Genomic DNA, 15,793 nt, shown 5'->3' on the forward strand with positions numbered 1-15,793 from the left:
TGCTAAGTGACTTGCATGTATTGTGAGATTAGTACTATTAATTCTCTCCATTTCGTGAATGAGGAAACTGAGCCAGCAGGGAAGCAGCTCCCCAAGTCCAGAGCAGGGCTGCCACCTGTTGGGGTACTCAACTTAAACCTGTATTGTTCCTCAGTTTGCTGCTGCTGCTCCTTTAATTCATTTAGAAGATATGAATATTTAAAAGACTCGATACATATTACTAAAGAGCTTTCCAGGAAAAAAATTTACCCTCTGATCAGCAGTATAGAAATATATATGCATCACCACATCAGATCTGCATTGAGAGTATCAGTGCATTTTTCATCTTTACTAATTTCATTATTTCGAATTTTGTATTTTGTGGATTATTTGTGTGTTACAACATTTTTTCATATATTTATTTGTAGTATGTATATCTTCTGTTTATGTCCTTTGCTATTTCTATTTTGAGTGTTAGTGGTTTTTGATTGATTCATAAGAGATCTATATGACATCAATCATGTTTTAAATATTTTTCCAGTTTGTGTTTGTCAATAAATTTGATGGAGTCAAATCTAACAACACTTTTATGATTTTTTCATTGCTTTTATGCTTAGAAAATTCTTCCCAATCTGAAGATTAAACATTTGCCTATATTTCCTTAAAGCAGTTCTATTCTTTCATCTTTTTTTACATTTAATATTGTTGACTAACTCTATCCTCATTGGTCTGTGATGCTTCTTTTATTGTATATCAGGTTCTTATCTTTTTCTAGGTGAGACTCAAGGCTTTCTGTTCAGTCCTACTGATTTGTTTGTTGATTCTTGTGACAGTACTATGTTTTAAATATTATAACTTATGTATACATGTTAATATCTTATAAGCCAAGTCTCCCATCACTATTATTCTTTTTCTAAAATTTCTTTGCCATTCTCCCCTATTTATTGTTTTAGGTGAACTTTAGAATCACTTTATCAAGGTAAAATAACTTTGAATTTTGACTGGATTGAATTAAACATGTAATTAATTTTAAAAGTTGATATCTTACAAAATTTAGCTTTCCCATCCAGAAATATGGCATCAGTTTCCATTTATTCAAATCCCAGTTGCTGAGAGATGTACAAATATCCTTGTTTTCTTTGTGTAGAGCCTATACATTTTTTTAAAAGTTATTCCTATGGATTTTATGCTATTTTTTTGTCATCATGAATGGATTTTTTTTCTCCATTATATCTTCTAACTTGTTGTTGCTGACTTACAGGAAAACTATTGATTGGTATTCAACCACTCTGCTGAACTCTTTTCTGAACTCTCTTGTTAAATCTATGAGTGTTTCAATTGATTCCCTTGGGTGTTTTCTGGATCGACAACTGGATCAGCTGCAAATAATGACGATTTTTGTCTCCCTTACAATACTTATGCCTCCTTTCTTTTTCACATCTTACTGTGTTAGCTACAGGCCAGCTTCTAACATTTGCCTGGCCTGGGGCAAGAGTACAAATGGAGGCCCACTTACCACATGTCAAGGAACCATGATTTGGAGCACAAAAAGAAACATGAAAGCCAATGCTTGTTACTACTGGGAAACAATCATTGTTATGAAAGAATCTATTCCTATTGAGAGAGGAAGGACTTGACAAGTTAATTTGTGTTTTCTCTTACTAAGCACTTCCGCTACTCAAATTCTCCCTGTGCACCAAAGCAGTGTCTGACATCAGCGGCAGCATAACTCACATCATGGCATTTGGATGTATTTGCCTTTTGTTTCAAGTTAGTAAAGAGCTATCATTTACTGAGGGCTTACCATGTGTCAAATGACATTCTAGGTGTTTTACATACATAATCTCATTCATTCCTTATAGCAACCCTAAAAAGTAGGAACTATCATTGTTAGGCTTCGATTAAGTAACTTACTCAAAGTCACATGCCTGTATGTCCCTGGGCTGGCATTTAAAACCCAGGTAGGGGGACTTCCCTGGTGGTCCAGTGGTTAAGACTTTGCCTTCCTAATGCAGGGGGTGCAGGTTCGATCCCTGGTTGTGAGCTAAGATCCCACATGCCTCGCGGCCAAAATATCAAAATATGAAACAGAAGCAGTACTGTAACAAATTCAATAAAGACTTTAAATATGGTCCACATCAAAAAAATCTTTAAAAGAATAAAATAAAACCCAGGTAGGTCTGAAACCAAAAGTTCATTTTGTTAACAACTACATTATACTAACTTCTATTTTATCATTTATCATGATGTTGGCTATTGGTTGAGATAGATATTCTTTATCTGGCTCTGGAGGTGAAATAGAATACTGGATTTTTCAACTTGAAGTTGAAACTGAGCTGAGACCTTATACCTGGTTCCTACAAAGAGGTGGCCCTCTTTGTTGTCTCTTAGGGCCTGAGAAATTCTGTTCTTGATCCATCTCATTCCTTACATCTTACCACTTAAATATCTGTAGGTTTTTGCTTCAACTGTAGAGGTCTCTGGATGGTGACTGCCCAAGGGTTCACAAACTCACATGCCTGCAGAGAGTGAAGAGTTAACATAAATGTGTAAATTAGTGAGACATTAGGCAACAGAACTGGGTTGTTTTTTTGTATTGTGACCCCTGAATGCTCTGGAAATTCTGGGGTAACTGCTAATGAGGTGACCAGCTATAGCACAGATCATCCCGCATTCTTTTGGTGATTCTCAAAGTGTGGTCTGAGAACCCCAAGTGGTCTATTATTCCCTTGAGGTATTTTGTGGGCTGCTCTCTTAGACTATTAATGTTACTTTGTTTCTGGTTTGCATTTACTTGTGTCTTATTCAAATAAGCATCATTTCCTCAGTTTGTTATGGGAGAGGTTTGCTGTGATGTACAGTAGATGTTCTGCAGTCATTTGCCTTGTAATAGCAGTCCTGATTGAAAGACTGTGAGATCCACCCAAGAGTGGGTACAACACCCACATCTCCCATAGGGTCACAATCTGAGGACTTGCTCTGTAGACTGAAGTGGGATGCCTTAATTTTATTACTGGCTACCATCTAGAGAGAGATCGCTCTGTGCTAGGCACTGTATCATTACAGTGCATTATATACCCCAGCCCATTTAATCCTCCAGACAGCCCTATGAAACAAGTCCAATGGGTTCAATTATTATGCCAGGTTTTACAGATGGAAGAAAGCGAGGCTCAGAGAGGTTAGGCCATCTTTTCCTAAGTGGCAGAGCTAGAAGTGGAGTCTGCCCCATAGCAGAGCCTATATTTTTGGATCATTATTGGTCCTTAAACTTGGTTAGCATTAGAATCACCTGGAAATGTGTTTTTAATGCATATTAGTGGGGCCCATCTGCAGAGACTCTGATTTAATTGGTCTGGGGGGGTTCCCAGCACTGGTATTTTTACAAAGCTGTCCAAGCGATTCTAGTGTGCAGCTACACTAATGAACACCTCACTCTGCTGCCTTGAAACTCAGCGGCCTCAGCTGTATCTCAGGAAACTACAAGGCACATGGTGGAAAAAATGAAAAGAGAAATAACGTTATGGTGGGGTAATTGTTATGTTCAACGTGTGCCTCTGTCTACTGTAGGTAACATGTGTTCTTTATAAGGTAGGTGTGAACAACCAGCTCTAAGGAGAGCTTGCAAGGTAATGGCTCTTTCCTCAGCTTCACAAGTGGTGCTAATCGAGCCCCTCCGCAGCCTCAGACTGAATGTGTGAGTTATATCAAAATCCCAACTGACAGGTAGCTATACTCAGCAAATACTGAGCTTCAATTTTAACCCTTCAGGTTACTTCCAAAGGAGAACCAAGATCACATGATACATGCAGCAGGTTTTTATAGCTGTCAGGACTAAGTTAGAAACTGAGCCTAACTCAGGATATGTCCAGTTCTTTCCAGAAATATTGTATTCTATGAAAGCAGCCTATGCACTGTGTACTCCCCCAGGGTGGAGTCTCTAGTCAGTTGTCTGGTCTTCCTGGAGTGGCAGAGGTAGTGACTGAAACCTGCAGATCAGAACATCCCCAGGATCCCTGAGCACTGAGCCATGAGGAGAGCACAAGCCCCCTGTGCTTCATTTCAGCTGTAGGCTCTTCTGCTCTTGACCGGAGGCAGTAGAGTACAGAGTGCAGGTCCTATGCTCCAGCAGCATCAGCATCAGCACCACTTGGGCACTTGTTAGAAATGCAAATTATCAGGCCCTGCCCCAGACCTACTGAATCAGAATCTCTGGAGATGGGACCCAGCAATCTGTGTTTTAAGGAGCCCTCCAGGGAATTTTGATGCATGCTGGCATCAAAATTTGAGAACCGCTGGCTGAAAGTTAAAGGATTAAGAGTGGAGATGTGGCACCAGACAGTTGAATTCAAGTTCTGGTTCCATCACTTACTGTGTGACCTGGGGCAAGTTACTGATCCTTCTCTAAGTCTCAGTTATCGCATCTATAAAATACAGCCGCCAATTTTCTTATCTGTAAAATAGGTACTTACATGGAATAATGCATATAGAACACGGAACACAGTGGGAGGCACAAAGTAAGGATTCAATAAATGTTGGATACTCATTACCTTCTTAAATTAGTTAATTAGTTAACTTTTGGTTGCGTTGGGTCTTCGTTGCTGCGAGTGGGCTTTCTCTAGTTGTGGCGAATGGGGGCTACTCTGTTGCGGTGCGCGGGCTTCTCACTGGGGGGGCCTCTCTTGTTGCAGAGCATGGGCTCTAGGCACATGGGTTTCAGTAGTTGTGGCACGTGGACTCAGTAGTTGTGGCTCACAGGCTCTAGAACGCAGGCTCAGTAGTTGTGGCGCACAGGCTTAGTTGCTCCGCGGCATGTGGGATCTCCCCGGACCAGGGCTCGAACCCGTGTTCCCTGCATTGGCAGGCGGATTCTTAACCACTGCACCACCAGGGAAGCCCTGGATACTCATTATTATTATTATATTGGCTGTTCTGGATAATCAACTTTCATTTCCAATGTGATTGGGTTCCTCTGGAAAAGATCTTAATTATAAGATCAGAAACCAAATAGTGTATCTTAAACAACTCAATGGGAATGGGGCAGAAAGTATTTCATCTAGCAGTCTCTTCACAGAATCATGGAATATAAAAGTGGGTGCATGCCTAAAAGCAGTCTAGTTCTACCATTCCATTCAGCCTAATAATGGCTCTTAAAAGAAATCCAGGTACATAGCATCAGGAAAGAAAGTAGAGATGAGTCTCTTTATTATTGAGCATTTGCTGAGGATGGTGATTTGGAAAGGACTGAAATTTTAGCCTCTAGGTAATTTGTAGAATTTGTGCCCTCAGTGCTGAGTCCCAAGCATGAAGCCAAGGTTCATGTACTGATGGCATTCCAATGTAGAGCAGGACATGGGATAGGTGTCCCCATGTTATTTCTCTACATCTAGATCTAAGGGATGACTGTCAGTGCTGGGATGATACTGACATTGAATTGCAAATTTCAACACTATAAAAAGCAAAGGGTTGAGACCTTATTAAGTCAGAAAATGAACATTAGCACTAGCCATGTAAATGTGAGGTAGTAAATATCTGTGTTACCCTGGAAACCAGAACATAAAGGTAGCTAGGTAGTTTGGTGACAGTTTCCAGGGTAATTCCTCCCACCTCCAACATAAGAGCTTTCCTATTATGTTAACTCTTTCTCTACATGCCCACTGGACCTTCACTCGATGTTGCACTATCATCTCCCTCTCCCAAAAGATTCCCTGATTTCCCTAAGTAAGTGCCAGTGCCATTCTCCTAAGTACTATTGTCAAAAACCCTTAACGTTTATCAGGAAACTGAAGGGCCCCAAAAGTAATGTGTATCTCCAAACCTAAGAGGTAGAGTTTAGAAAAAATTAGACACATAAATCAGGAAATGATAGACTCTTCAACTGAAAATTAAAAAAAAATAAAAGCTCACAGTGGATGAAACTAGCTGTCTGTGACTCTTCCCCGAAGTGGCTTCTTGTAAATATAATTTGTAGATATACTGCAGATGAGATTAAGATGCTTCCCAATATCTCACCTGGGAGCTACCAACCTGGAATGTAATTCATGTAAGATGAGCTGTTACCTTGGCAACTGTGACATGTAATGAGGCTAGGAGGCAGTTAATATTGTAATGACAGAAGATTCTGGCAACTAGTTAGAGATGGTGGAAAAAGAACATTGGAGTGTCAGTGTTTATCCAGCATTGTTCAAGTAACAGGAACACTGATCTGGTAAAATGTGTTACAAATAACCCAGCCAAAGAGCTCCCTCAAAACCATTCAGCTCCATATATTCAAATTACAAATGATCGTTAGTTTGGTTTCACAGGTACATCAATAGTAGGTAGGTATAACCTTATACAGGAGATAAGAATATGTCAGTCACTAGATACTGTATTCCTCACTGGCATTTGGCTCGTAAGCCAGTCTCCTATTAATCTGCTTAGTGTAAATTAGTCCCTCAGAGTCTAAATCACTTCCACGGGAACTGATGAAATCTAGTTCTCAGTTCCATATACTGGACTATGGGAGCTTCACCAAGATTCATCAAGTCACTTTTTTCTCTGATATTTTAGGTGTTTTTCTCTCCCCCCTAATTTTCAATGTAATGACTGTCTATTGTATAAAAAATTAGAAAGTACAGAAATGGAAAAAAATTGCAAATGATCACCCCAAGCCTACTCTCTAGAAGCAACCACTGAAAACAGCTGGCATATTGCCTTCCAATGCATTTTTTTCTTTACAAATTTAAAATCATACTGAATGCACAATTTTTTACCCTGCCCTTTTCACTTAAGGTTGCCTTCTACACATATTTCTATGTCATTATAAACTTTTCAAAGACACAATTTTAAGTTAAAAATTTTTTTAAATTAATTTTTGGCTGCATTGGGTCTTTGTTGCTGTGTGCAGGCTTTTCTCTAGTTGCAGCCAGCGGGGTCTACTCTTCGTTGCGGTGCGTGGGCTTCTCATTGGGTGGCTTCTCTTGTTGCAGAGCACGGGCTCTAGGTGCATGGACTTCAGTAGTTGTGGCACTCGGGCTCAGTAGTAGTTGTGGCTCGCGGGCTCTAGAGTGCAGGCTCAGTAGTTGCGGAGCACGGGCTTAGTTGCTCCGCAGCATGTGGGATCTTCCGGAGCAGGGCTTGAACTCATGTCCCCTGCATTGGCAGGCAGATTCTTAACCACTGAGCCACCAGGGAAGCCCTAAGTTAAAATTTTTATTGAAGTGTAACACATACAGAAAAGCACACATATGAAGAGTATAACAATGAATTTTCACAAAGTGAATACATCTTTATAACCAGCACCCAGATGAAGAAATAGAATACTACCAGCACCTCAGAAGCCTCCTCATACCCCCTGCCAGCCACTCCCTGCACCAGAAAGGTAATGCCATCCTGACTTCTAACACCATACTATGAGCATAATTTTTAGTGTCTAATAGTCTATGGACAGACCATATTTTACATAACCATTCTCTATTTTTCTAATGTTGGACCTTGAAGATGGTTTCTTATTTTTAACTTTGAGAGCCTCTGGGCATATATCTTTGTTCACATCTCTATTTCTTTAGAATAGATGCCTAGACGTGGAATTTCTGGGGCAAATAGTATAAAAATTTTAAAGGCTCTGGATTCTAATTGCTTTCCAGGAAGTTTGTATCAATTTACAATCCCACCAGCAATGCATGAGAGCATCTGCCTCACTGTCCATGGTCTACTTTGAGGAATATCAGTTCTTTTTTAAATCTTCATCAATTTTATAGATAAAATAGTATTATCTACTTGATGTATAGTTTGCATGTTCTGTCATTATTAGTGAGGTAGAACAAAGCATTTTTTGACTAGTTATGTTTCTTTCCTGCGAATTACCTCTCCATGTCTTTGCCAAGGTCTCTATTGTGGTCATTGGATTTTTCTTATCAGTTTATATAGCTCTTTATACAATAAAGAAAATGACCTTTTGCCATAGTCATATATATTTTTCTGTTTGTTTATGATTGAATTTAATTATATTTTTGTCATATAGAAGTTTGTCAGATTTATGTAGTAAAATCTATGTATGTGGTGGTTTTTTCCCACTGCTAAAGTTCTCCTGCCTCCAAATTTCAGATGTATAATCATCTATATTTTATTTTAGGGCTTTTACGATTTTATTTTATTTTTTTGACCTTCAACTAATTCATCTGGAATTTGAGTTGATGCCTGGTAGTAAGGCTCAAATTTTCACGGGCATCACTGGGGTGCTTGTTAAAAACCCAGATATTCTTGGGCCCTACCCCTCTCGGATTTTGATTCTGTAAGTGTGGGGTGGGGCTCAGGAACCTGCACGTGTTACAATCACCCCAGATGATTACGTTGCACACGGGCCCCTGTGCACATTTTGAGAAACTCTTGCAAAGTGCAGTGTAGCCTGCCTTAGTACAGAGACTCAGCACCTCCCATCTGGATGACTATAGCAGTCTCCCTCAGCTTCCAAGTCACTACACCCTAAAATCCATCCTAAACACAGCTGCTAAAGTTCACTTCCAGAAACATCTCATGAAAAATTCTTCACTAGCTGCCTGTTGTTAAGGGAACTAGATCAAACCCCTCATCCCAGCACTACAACTCCAGGCCCTTCTTTTTTTTTTTCCTATTTAATAAAAATGTTTAATGCTGCCCAAAAGTATAAAAATACAGTATGAATGGCTCCAGGCCCTTTATCTTCCTGGACCTATTGATCTCCACTGACTTTGGCACCACAGTCCCTTCCAGCCGGGCCTGCCTCCTCCTGGGCCTTGAACATATATTTTGCTCATTCCTCTTTTCATGCTGCAGCCCCCACCTCCTCTCAGGTGATTAAAATTCTATGCATTAATTCAATTCTCATTCTCTTCCTTCCTTGACTACCAAGAATATCCTCTGCTTTTCTAGAATTACCAAAGCCCATGGTTGTGTATTCTGACTTTGTGAGCCTTGTCTTTCCATCAGGTCACATACTCTCGAGGGTGCAGGCTATGTCTATCCCTCATGGCCTCTAACACAGGCCTAGAGGCCTGGGAAGCACACCTGAAGAACACGGCTAATGCAACCAAATCAGCCCTAACTGCCAAGTGATTTTATTTGTTTATTTATTTTTCCAAGTGATTTAATACATGTTATTTCTGAGAGCTAATGAAATCTTTAGCCTCTCAGAAATCCTTTCTTTGGTCCAAAATGAGAATATTTGACAAATTTCTAGAGATTTCACTTTGTAGTGATTTGGTTTGCTGGTAACAAAGTTAAGCAAAGGTTATCTTGGTTTCGGCTCTTATTTAATTCAACAATATTTCTTATCACCTATGACATGTTCATTTATTGACTTTCCTGTTGACGAGTCTAACCTTTTCTATAATATGGGATATTTTACCCCTCTTACAAATGTAATGATTTCACTTGTAGAGAAGAACATGGTTTATCAGATTAAATATATATAGAAATGTTAAGCCTAAGTAATTACATTATAGCTTCCTTAATCTCTTTTCTCTGGTCACCCCTCAGGGTTCTGCCTTCTCAAATGACAGACCTGCTTTAAATGAGTTCGATTGGATGCTCAGAGCAGGTGAGGGTGGGGGTGAGCGAAGATATGCCCTTTTCCTTTCAGTAGACAAGGTGGGATTCAAATCAATTCAACAAATATTTATCGAGCTCCTATTGGGCACCTGGCTCTGGGCTAGGCACAACAAAAGATGCCAAGATGAGAAATTATAAAGGAGCAGAAGGGCGTGGGAAGGAGAAGAAAGGGGAAGAAGAGGTGAGGAAAGGAGTAGAGCTGGCTTTCTGAATAAGAGGGGATTAAGAGGAGAGAAAGGGAGAAGAGACCCAAAAGCACACTCTCTGGCCTGGTTTCACTTGCTAGCCCAGTGCAGGCCTAGAAACCTGAAGCAGTGGTTTGCACTCCAATTTTGCTCAAGAGCCATTAGAGCAGTTAGGAAGGCCACAATCTGAGTCAAGCAGTTACCTGCTCAAGTCTTTAGAATGGGAAGCAAAGATCTCTCTTCTTTTCTTTTTTTTAGTGGATTAAAAAATTTTTTTCATTAGGGTATAGTTGATGTATAATACTCTATTAGTTTCAGGTGTACAACATAGTGATTCAAAACGCTTACAGATTATACTCCATTTAAAGTTATTATAAAATATTGGGTGTATTCCCTGTGTTGTACAATATATCCTTGTAGTTTATTTATTTTACACATCGTATAAAGACCTTTTTTAAAAAAAGGTATATATGCACATGTGTGTGTATATACACACACAGTATATACAATTATTTTTGAATGATAATAGCTAACATTTATTGAGTGTGTGCTCACTCTGTTCTAAGCACTTTGCATGCATTAACTTCTTTAATCTTTATCAAAACCCAGTGAGGTAGGTACAATTGATAAGGACATTTTTTCAGATGAGAAAAATGAGGCACTGAGCAATTAAGTAACTGGCCCAAATTCACACAGCTTATAAGTGGCAGATCTGTGCTTTGAACCTTGGTCAGGCTGACAATGTTTGCTGTTATGTGAGTTATTGGTCCTTGTTTAACTTACTGCTGTACTCAATAGGGTTAATGCATTGCCTTGCACATAATAGGCATATTATGCTTTGAATAAATAACTGAAATGTTGACTATAAAGTGTTTTCCATTTAAGCCCAATTACTATTAAGCATACAAATCGAGGGTCATAAAATGTAGATTCACTTTGCTGTAAATTTTATTCTGTTAAAGTAACAGAATAAAAACAATTTTTTTTACAGCACATACGTGTGCATCCTTCAATGCTGCGATTTGAGGAAGCCACCCCGCTCTTCCTCTCCCAATCTTCCAATCCATTATGGATCTGATGCCTGCAATTCTACCATTAGAAAACTATTCTTTTGGTTGTAGGCTACCCCTATAGAGGTAGCGCTGTTTACGCTACAGTAGTGAGAATTTCTAAGTGATTTAGGAGATTTATCCAGATCCACCAATGGGAGGGTGAGGCGAGCAGGCAGGGGGCGGGGCCGCGCGGAGGGGTCGCTGGGAAGTGAAGGCGCCGGGCCTTAGCGCAACGAGTTCTTTGGCGGAAGATTTCTAGAGAAGCACCGGGACAAAGTCGGCGGAAGGGCTCACGAGACAAGCTTCCAGGTGTCGGGCCAGCCGGGGGAGCCCAGCGTCCCGTCGCGTCTGTTCCGGGAGTAGAGGCGCTGGGCGCACCAGGAAGTGACTCTCCCCAGCGGCTGCGATGTGGACCGTTAGCTGATTTTGTCGTTAACCGCCTCCGGTTTGTAAGAAGATTTATAGGTTACGAAGGTAAGAGGGGTACGTGGAGTGTCCGAAAACCCGATTTATCCCCTGCGGTAGAGAAAACTGTTTACTGCGCCAAGCTGCCTCCTGGGCGGGGAGTTGGGAAGGCCGGCGAGGTGGGGGAGGGGACGACCGGACGCTGGCTGCTTGTGGTCGCATCCAGCTCTGCTTCCGCCTGTGTTCTGACCTCCCCCTGTTCCCCTTGTCGGCTCTTCTGGCCCTGCAGCCCGCCCAAGTTCAGTGGTAGCCTTTCCTAGTGTCTCTTCCTCGTTACCCTTCTTACAAACACGGTGGGCAGAACTTGCCCAAAGAGGAGAGGGATGGAAGGGCTGGTGAAGGGGGTCTGGTGGGGGAAGGAAGGACCTGACTGCACGTGGGCTGCAGTCAGGACGCAGCAGTACCCATCTGTCCGTCTGGTTTAGCCAGGAACCATGTCTGGGGCCAGGCCAGCTGCAAGAAGGGTGAACGGAGAATGTAAGCAGGATCCTTTTCCGTGGGTGAACATTTGCTCCAAGGAGATCCTTGGCTCTGTGAGGATTAAACCTACTACATAGTCTCTGCTTTGAACCTCTCTGAGCATTTCAGGCTGGTTAGCTATTCAGCCCTAGAGAGTTAGTATACCTTGCTCTCTGGCAGCTCTGGACCTTGGGTCTCTTTCTGATCAATTCCTGAGGCAGAAATAGAGCAGTTGTCACATTCTTTTTTTTTTTTAACCCAAGCATTTATTTAAAACAGGAAACACTATAAAAACAAAATATAACTCACTTTGACTGGTATTACTATACTGCCTTGAAAACTATATTTCACTTGAGAAATTACTAAGTGTGATGAGAGACTCTTTACCAGGAGAGATGTCTGGTTGGCACCCTGAAATAGTAGAGTCCTATTGTAGACTATATCTGACCATTTGGAGAAATGTAGAAGGACAAGGGGTACAGGGCAAGTGGAGCACAGTCATGGTGGCTAGTCACCAGGGAGAGGGCCCACACTCACAAAAAGTCTAAATATCATGGGATAGAGATAGCTGTACTCAAATTCCTCAGCTCCCCTGCCCCTCTGCCAACCCCCAGTGGGCCTGCAGTTTCCTTCTTCCTTCCCTGCCAGCTGGAGGGACAGGGCCCCTTTCCTGGAAGAGCACCACTCTCTCCACCTGTAGTGTGGGCCTCCTCAGTGCCCCTCTCCGTACCATTCTTTATTCTTTGTCTCCTGCCCCTTCGCTCATTCCTTTCTCTGGTTTTGCTTTTCAAATATACACATCTGTCTCACCTTGGAAAAAGGTCTACCACAGGTCACACATTTGGTAGTATTAACAGGTGGTCCTGAGTGGGCCTTAAGTTCACCACACTCCAGCAGGCACTGAGGTTAGGAGAGTTTGCGTGTGTGCGTTGTTTAAGTTTCCACGTAATTGTTCTTACGCTCACAGCACTCGCATGCATTATATCTCACCAGATTTACAGGTTGGACACATTAAGGCGCAAAGAAGTCAGGTGACACACTTCGAATCAGAGCCTGAGGCAGGGCAGTGACACATGTTGAACAGCTGCTGTGTTAGGCACAGACCTGAGTGCTTCCTATATATGAGCTCATTTAATTCTTACCACAACCCTGAAAGGTAGGTGTTACCAGTCATATTTTTATAGATGGTGACACTGAGATTCATAACACTTAAGTAACTTGCCCAGAGTCAGAGCTAGTGAGAAGAAGAGCTGGGATTAGAACATGGCCCCAGAGCCCATGTTCTTAACGACTTGTCCCTTCCTGGGAGCTGGGTGGTGTGTGTTATTGTTAACATCTGAACTCCGGGCCAGCTTAAATTTATTCTGTTAGAAATTTGAAATCCTCAGAATGCTTCCAAGCTATGACAGTTACTTTCTTTAGTACTTTGTAAACATACAAAATACTGTATGGGCTAAATATTACAGCACCCATGTCAGCATCCTCTAAATTATGTAGTGATCATGCATACTAATTTTACAGTAATAGAGGGAGCCATGGAAGAATCTTTTTAATTTTTAAAATAAATTTATTTATTTATTTATTTTTGGTTGCATTGAGTCCATGGAAGAATCTTTGTTAATAAACCTATTCCATATGTTGGACTTGAAATGTATTTCATTATGAATTAAGGTATGACTTAACATTAGGATGAAATCCAAGGTAGAGGGCAAGGGCAAAAAGGTAATTTCATGGCAGATCAGTGAGGTGTCTGGCCAAGTCCATACATGTGTCCTGGGTACTCAAAATAGTTAAACATCAATGATCAGGCACCATTAGGTAAATAGGCAACAACAGAGAGTCCTGTGTGGGAGGAAGAGGGGTTCCTTCCTCTTTCCAAAGTGAGGCCCTCCACCTGTTCTAACTCTTCCAGCTTTTGACTCATAGTTATTCCCACTATTCCTTCCCCCTGCTCCCTTCCTTTAATATTGCCACCCCCATTCAGTCCCATACTGTCTTTAAACATCATGACGGTTGTAATTAACATGTACTGAGTTTTTCCCAGGCACTGGACACTGCTCAGAGCTTTACAAACATCTTGTCTATTTAATCTTCTGCTGAGTGCTTTTTTTTAACATCTTTATTGGAGTATAATTGCTTCACAATGGTGTGTTAGTTTCTGCTTTATAACAAAGTGAATCAGCTATACATATACATATATCCCCATTTCTCCTCCCTCTTTTGTCTCCCTCCCACCCTCCCTATCCCACCCCTCTAGGTGGTCACAAAGCACTGAGCTGATCTCGCTGTGTGTGCTATGCGGCTGCTTCCCACTAGCTATCTGTTTTACATTTGGTAGTGTATATATGTCCATGCCATCCTCTCACTTTTTCCCAGCTTACCCTTCCCCCTCCCCGTGTCCTCAAGTCCATTCTCTACATCTGTGTCTTTATTCCTATCCTGCCCCTAGGCTCTTCAGAACCATTTTTTTAAGATTCCATATATATGTGTTAGCATACAGTATTTGTTTTTCTCTTTCTGACTTACTTCACTCTGTATGACAGACTCTAGGTCCATCCACCTCACTACAAATAACTCAATTTCGTTTCCTTTTATGGCTTAGTAATATTCCATTGTATGTATGTGCCACATCTTCTTTATCCATTCATCTGTCAGTGGACACTTAGGTTGCTTCCATGTCCTGGCTACTGTAAATAGAGCTGCAGTGAACATTGTGGTACATGTCTCTTTTTGAATTATGGTTCTCTCAGGGTATATGCCCAGTAGTGGGATTGCTGGGTCATATGGTAGTTCTATTTTTAGTTTTTTAAGGAACCTCCATACTGTTCTCCATAGTGGCTGTATCAATTTACATTCCCACCAGCAGTGCAAGAGGGTTCCCTTTTCTCCACACCCTCTCCAGCATTTATTGTTTGTAGATTTTTTGATGATGGCCATTCTGACTGGTGTGAGGTGATACCTCATTGTAGTTGTGATTTGCGTGTCTCTAAGGATTAGTGCTGTTGAGCATTCTTTGATGTGTTTGTTGGCAGTCTGTATATCTTCTTCGGAGAAATGTCTATTTAGGTCTTATGCCCATTTTTGGATTGGGTTGTTTGTTTTTTTGATATTGAGCTGCATGAGCTGCTTGTATATTTTGGAGAGTAATCCTCTGTCAGTTGCTTCATTTGCAAATATTTTCTCCCATTCTGAGGGTTGTCTTTTCATCTTGTTTATGGTTTCCTTTGCTGTGCAAAAGCTTTTAAGTTTCATTAGGTCGTATTTGTTTATTTTTGATTTTTGTTTTTTATTTCCATTTCTCTAGGAGGTGGGTCAAAAGGGATCTTGCTGTGATTTATGTCATAGAGTGTTCTGCCTATGTTTTCCTCTAAGAGTTTTAGTGTCTGGCCTTACATTTAAGTCTTTGATCCATTTTGAGTTTATTTTTGTGTATGGTGTTAGGGAGTGTTCTAATTTCATTCTTTTTCATGTAGCTGTCCAGTTTTCCCAGCACCGTGCTAAGTGTTTTTTATTATCCTTTATTTAACTCTTGCAACCACTCTATAAGGTAGATGCTATTATTATTTGCTCCCCTGGTGTGCCAGAAAACCTCCAGGTTGGTCACAACTCTTTCTGGGCTCAGCATGTAAGGGAAACTTCACCCACATGATAGCCAAGAAGTGTCAAAGAAGACAGAAAAGTCAGAAGAAACCAAGACATCTTGGACCACTAGATGATTCCTGGCAGGAAAGGTAAGGCCCTGGGTGATATCCCTTCCCCTTAACAAATCTGAATCTCTGGGCCTACTGAAATTCTGTATGCCTGACGTACAGTGTGGCATTTGCAGGGATTCAGGGGGGCACCTCAGGTAGGATACCCAGGGCAAACTTAAGACATCTAAGGAATGTTGGTGGAAATGCTTTGTGATTGCAGAAAATGTTCTCCTTGCCTTTATGTGTGTTTTTGGCAGAAAGAGAATATTTAACTGGGACCTTGTGTCTCAAAAGGTCCAGGACAGGTATACTGAAAACCAGGGACTTAGAGATGAGATGAATTAGAAATGAATAGTCCCACCGCAGCCATGCAAACACAAATATACCTCATTTT

At 41.1% G+C, this 15,793-nt stretch overlaps 1 protein-coding gene across 1 annotated transcript in view; it reads left to right on the forward strand.

The window, feature by feature from the left end:
• Positions 1-10,995: 10,995 nt before the first annotated feature.
• Positions 10,996-15,793, forward strand: part of TRMT2B (tRNA methyltransferase 2 homolog B) — a gene marked incomplete at its 5' end in the record, with an annotated part of 83,996 nt that continues 79,198 nt past the window's right edge. Inside the window, 2 exon segments of the mRNA XM_067722701.1 lie at positions 10,996-11,257; positions 15,255-15,438. Of these exon segments, the coding sequence (XP_067578802.1) occupies positions 10,996-11,257; positions 15,255-15,438 (446 nt within the window).

Source organism: Pseudorca crassidens, chromosome X (genome assembly GCF_039906515.1).
Source record: "Pseudorca crassidens isolate mPseCra1 chromosome X, mPseCra1.hap1, whole genome shotgun sequence".
NCBI lineage: Eukaryota > Metazoa > Chordata > Mammalia > Artiodactyla > Delphinidae > Pseudorca > Pseudorca crassidens.